The sequence below is a fragment of the Sarcophilus harrisii genome, chromosome 2, assembly GCF_902635505.1.
Source record: "Sarcophilus harrisii chromosome 2, mSarHar1.11, whole genome shotgun sequence".
In the NCBI taxonomy this organism is placed as follows: domain Eukaryota; kingdom Metazoa; phylum Chordata; class Mammalia; order Dasyuromorphia; family Dasyuridae; genus Sarcophilus; species Sarcophilus harrisii.
Window position 1 is genome coordinate 18,699,219 of NC_045427.1, and position 3,952 is coordinate 18,703,170.

Consider the following 3,952-nt stretch of genomic DNA (forward strand, 5'->3'; position numbering starts at 1 on the left):
CCTCCTGAATCCAACCTATAAAGGTCCTGTCACGGGCTGCTCAGACACACCATCCCTCAGCCCCGTCACACAGGTAAGTGGAGGACCAGAGGAACAAGGATGACCTGGGATTCCAGAGACTCTGCTTCCTCTGAGTAAAGGAGCATAAATCTTGGCGGGGGGGAGGGGGTGCTGCCTTTGGGAGAAGGGCTGGCACATGGTCATCCTGGAAGTGGAATGGAGTGCTCACACCAGGCAGCCATCAGCTTGTCTGCTATTCCCAGCCATCCCAGTTTCCCATAGATCTGAGGAAGGGGAGGAGATGTCACAAGAACCTGCCCCCAGATCTAGAGGGAGGAAGAAAGCTAGCACAGAGGATCTTTTGTCACTCTCCCCTTTCCCGATCCCATCTCTGAGGTCTGCTCTGGGTCAAGGTGTTCTGTACCTTAGTGTCTGGGCTTTCTGTCCCTTCAGACTGAGACCATGCTGCCCCTGGTGAAGGCCCCCAGTTTCTCCAGGTTGCTCCTGATCTGCCTGCTGCTCGCAGTCCTGGGATATGGTGAGTGCTTCTTGTCCTTTCTCCCTGACCTGAGATGTGCTTGGGGACAGCCTCATGGGCATGGGTATGTAGAGAGGGAGAGCAGACTCATGGGGAAAAGGGAAGAAGGGGAAGAGGAAATAAGGAAGAGAGGGACATTCAGGAATCCCAGAGGGCAGTAGCTCCAAACCCTCACTCTCTAGAACTTTCCCATCCCTCTTTCAGGTGAGGCTGCCTCTGCTGCTGCTGCCGCTGCTGCCTCTTTTCGGCGGGCCTGTCCTGAAGGGTCCAAAGCATTTGGTTCTTACTGCTATGGCTTGTTCAGTATGGTAGAGACCTGGGATGCTGCAGAGGTTTGTTGGGGAAGGTTTCCAAGCAGGGATGGGGATATCTGTTTTTTCTCTTTTATCACACTGCCCCTTGAGGCTTAGTCATGGGCATTTAACCCTTCCTCTGTCTCCAGAAAGGTCCTACATTCTCCTCTAGTTCCCTGAAGATGTGATCTCTGTCTTGTCTCCTATTCTTCACCTTAGATGAGGAAAGCTCTCTTTTCCCTTCCCCTACAGGTGAACTGTCAGAGCCAGACCTCAGGCCATCTGGTTTCCCTGATGAATGAAGCAGAAGCTTCCTTTGTGGCCTCCCTGGTGGCTGAGAGCGGAGGCAGCCAGAATGGCATCTGGATTGGTCTCTATGACCCTAACAAGGTTTGTCCTGCAGATTCTGCTAGTCCTTCTGCCTGCCCAGATTATTAGAGGAGAGGGTGGGGGCCTGCTCAGAAAACATTATCCTCTTCTCCCATGGAGCTCTAGGAAGAGGGAATTAGAAGAAGGTGAGGGAGCTAAGGAAGACCCATTTCTGGTGGTATCTAGCTTTTATGACTCCATCCAGGTGTCTCTGGTCAGAATCAAGCTGTCCAAACTCAATTTCTTTCACACACATGCCCCCATACCTCATTCAAACTCCTATTTCTTCTCATCATGGCTATTCACCTTATTGGAGGTCATGGTCTCCATCCTAATGGAAATAAAACATAAAATCACCTCACTTTTCCTTTAGAGAACCAAACAAATGAAGGGAGAGGGAAAAATGTTCATAGTTGGCAAAGAAGAACATGTTAACCCCTTAGAAGCACATTAATACTTCATCATCTGTGATATATTCTAAGCTATAGGGAAGGGATTTGAGGCTAGTAGTGTAATATTTTCTCTGCTGATGTAAAAGATAAAGGAATTGATTTGTCCCCTTCCTCCAGCCCAGTTATTTTAATCACAGATTATAATCCCAGATGTTGAGGAGCTAATGTGTTTCTGAGCAGTTAACAGCCTCTCTCACTGTGACTTGAGAGAGTAATATCTGTAACACTAGACAGAGGCTAGTCTAAGATTCCATGGCTGACCAGGACTGTCTCAGCTGTAGATGATCGGAGCGGGGACCCATCAGTATGGGGGAAGTTAGGGAAGGCTTCCTGGAGAAGATGGGCTTTTTTATTAGATCCTGCAGAGAATTTGAAAGCTCTTCTGAGACCACGTAGTCCAGGCTTTGCACCAAATAGAATTACTTCCCTCCATATTAAATTCAAGTGTGCCAAGTCTTCTAGAAAAGACAAGGAGAAGAGAGGAAGGAAAACAAAAGTATCTCCCCTCAATATGAGTGAAGTGGATACTTCTAATCCCCAATGTGTTAGTTAGCAAATACAGAGTTAGGGTCAAGGGGAGGCATTGGTGATACAAGGAATTTTGATAGGGAAAGGGAACCAATCACCTCCAACATGGCCCATTCGGATTTTAGACATGTCTAATTGTCAGGAAGCCTTTTTTACATCAAGATTAAATTCTCTTTGGACTGTACCCCCATTGCTTCAAACTTTGATGAGGAGCAACAAGGTTAATCTAACTTCCATATTATCATGTGTCAGGTCCTTGTATCTAGGATTTTAAGGACCAGCTGATTGGATTATTTGAAATTCTAAGAGGGAGATAGGATCTGGAAACACTGAGTGGGAATACAAATGTGGGGAATCTTGAGGAGAGTAAGGAAAGATTGTGTATGTTTGGAGGGGTTCCCTAATCATTGCCTTCCCCTTCCAGAACCGGCGATGGAAATGGAGCAGCAGTGCCCTGTTCACCTACCAGTCCTGGGCTACAAAAGCCCCAAGCAATACCAGCCCTGGATACTGTGTGACCTTGACACCAGAAACAGGTGAGACAAAAGAAAATTACAAACAAACTCTCTGTATTTGCTAACTAACACATTGGGGATTAGAAGTATCCACTTCACCCATCTCTTCCTGTCTTCTCTTTGTTTCTGATAACCACAAACCTCTAAGCAGCTTTAAGTTTGCTAGTGCTTTGGGGGTCTGGGAATGCTTTGAATCCCAGGACTGGGGGTTAAGGTTACTAGGCTGTGGAGCCACAAATTCCAATATACCTGCATTCCCATGATGAATCGTGTCTCTTCTTAGGCTTCAAAAGCTGGAAAGATCAACCATGTGGCAACAAAAACTTCTACATCTGCAAGTTCAAATCCTAGAGATTACAAGACAGGGAAAGGAGTTGGGATTCTGCATTCTTGGGATCAAAGCTTGACCTACAAGGAGCCTGTCCTAATATGTCTCTTCCTTTTGTAATTTCCCTTCAGCCCCCTCCCTTTCCTATAGGGAATATCTCCTTCCTCCATTTACATTTCCTTGAGGGCTGCCTGGTATAAAACACCAGACAAACAGAATAAACCATTCTCTTTTCCAAGCTTCTTTGTCATGTATCGTTTTTGTTTGAAGACTGATTATGAGTTATGCTGTGTGTGTGTGTGTGTGTGTGTGTGTGTGTGTGTTTGTGTGTTTCAGAAGATAAGATGGAGATCTCATGATATGTAGGAAGGAGTAGCTTTTCCAGTTTCCTCCCAGAAACAATATTCATTCATTCACTACATATTTGTTAAGCATTTAATTTATATCTGACATAGTACTGAGTCTCCTGGAGACCAAAGGGAACACCTCCCCAATACTGTGGCTTAGTAAATTGATTTTGTGAACCAAAGCATAAAAATTTATACTTATCCCTTTTAAGTTTTATATAATTTAGTTGGGCCATCTTCATCTCTCTCTGTCTTTCTGTGGCGCGCTCTCTCTCTCTCTCTCTCTCTCTCTCTCTCTCTCTCTCTCTCTCTCTCTCTCTCTTCCAAATTCTTAAAGGAAAAATTAAATGAGTTACAGAAGGAAATACAGTAAAACTATCCTAGTAAGGGATCTCAAGTTTCCTCTCTCAGAACTAACAAGAAAAAACTTAAGGAGATAAATAAAACTTAGAAATCTTGGATACGATAGACCTCTGGAGAAATTAAAGCAAGTATTAGGTACTATTTTGCCCAATTATATGACAATAAATCTGACAATCTATGTGAAATAGGTGAATATTTACTGCCCAGATTAACAGAACA

At 44.7% G+C, this 3,952-nt stretch overlaps 1 protein-coding gene across 1 annotated transcript; it reads left to right on the forward strand.

Moving 5' to 3' along the window:
- The first annotated feature begins 246 nt into the window (after window positions 1–246).
- Window positions 247–3,070, forward strand: LOC100923742 (lithostathine-1-alpha-like). The gene is made up of 5 exons (XM_012540882.3): window positions 247–538; window positions 743–870; window positions 1,084–1,221; window positions 2,605–2,716; window positions 2,979–3,070. Exons 1-5 carry the CDS (start codon window positions 463–465, stop codon window positions 3,044–3,046), a joined length of 522 nt encoding a protein of 173 aa, XP_012396336.1. The 5' UTR covers window positions 247–462; the 3' UTR covers window positions 3,047–3,070.
- The last annotated feature ends 882 nt before the right edge of the window (window positions 3,071–3,952 follow it).

What these genes read in the sequence shown, in the direction of transcription:
- LOC100923742 (XM_012540882.3), top strand. Translation starts at nt 463, where the DNA reads ATGCTGCCCCTGGTGAAGGCCCCCAGTTTCTCCAGGTTGCTCCTGATC. An exon ending in AGACCTGGGATGCTGCAGAG is followed by an intron (nt 871 to 1,083) that starts GTTTGTTGGGGA and finishes CTTCCCCTACAG; the next exon opens with GTGAACTGTCAGAGCCAGAC. An exon ending in GTCTCTATGACCCTAACAAG is followed by an intron (nt 1,222 to 2,604) that starts GTTTGTCCTGCA and finishes TTCCCCTTCCAG; the next exon opens with AACCGGCGATGGAAATGGAG.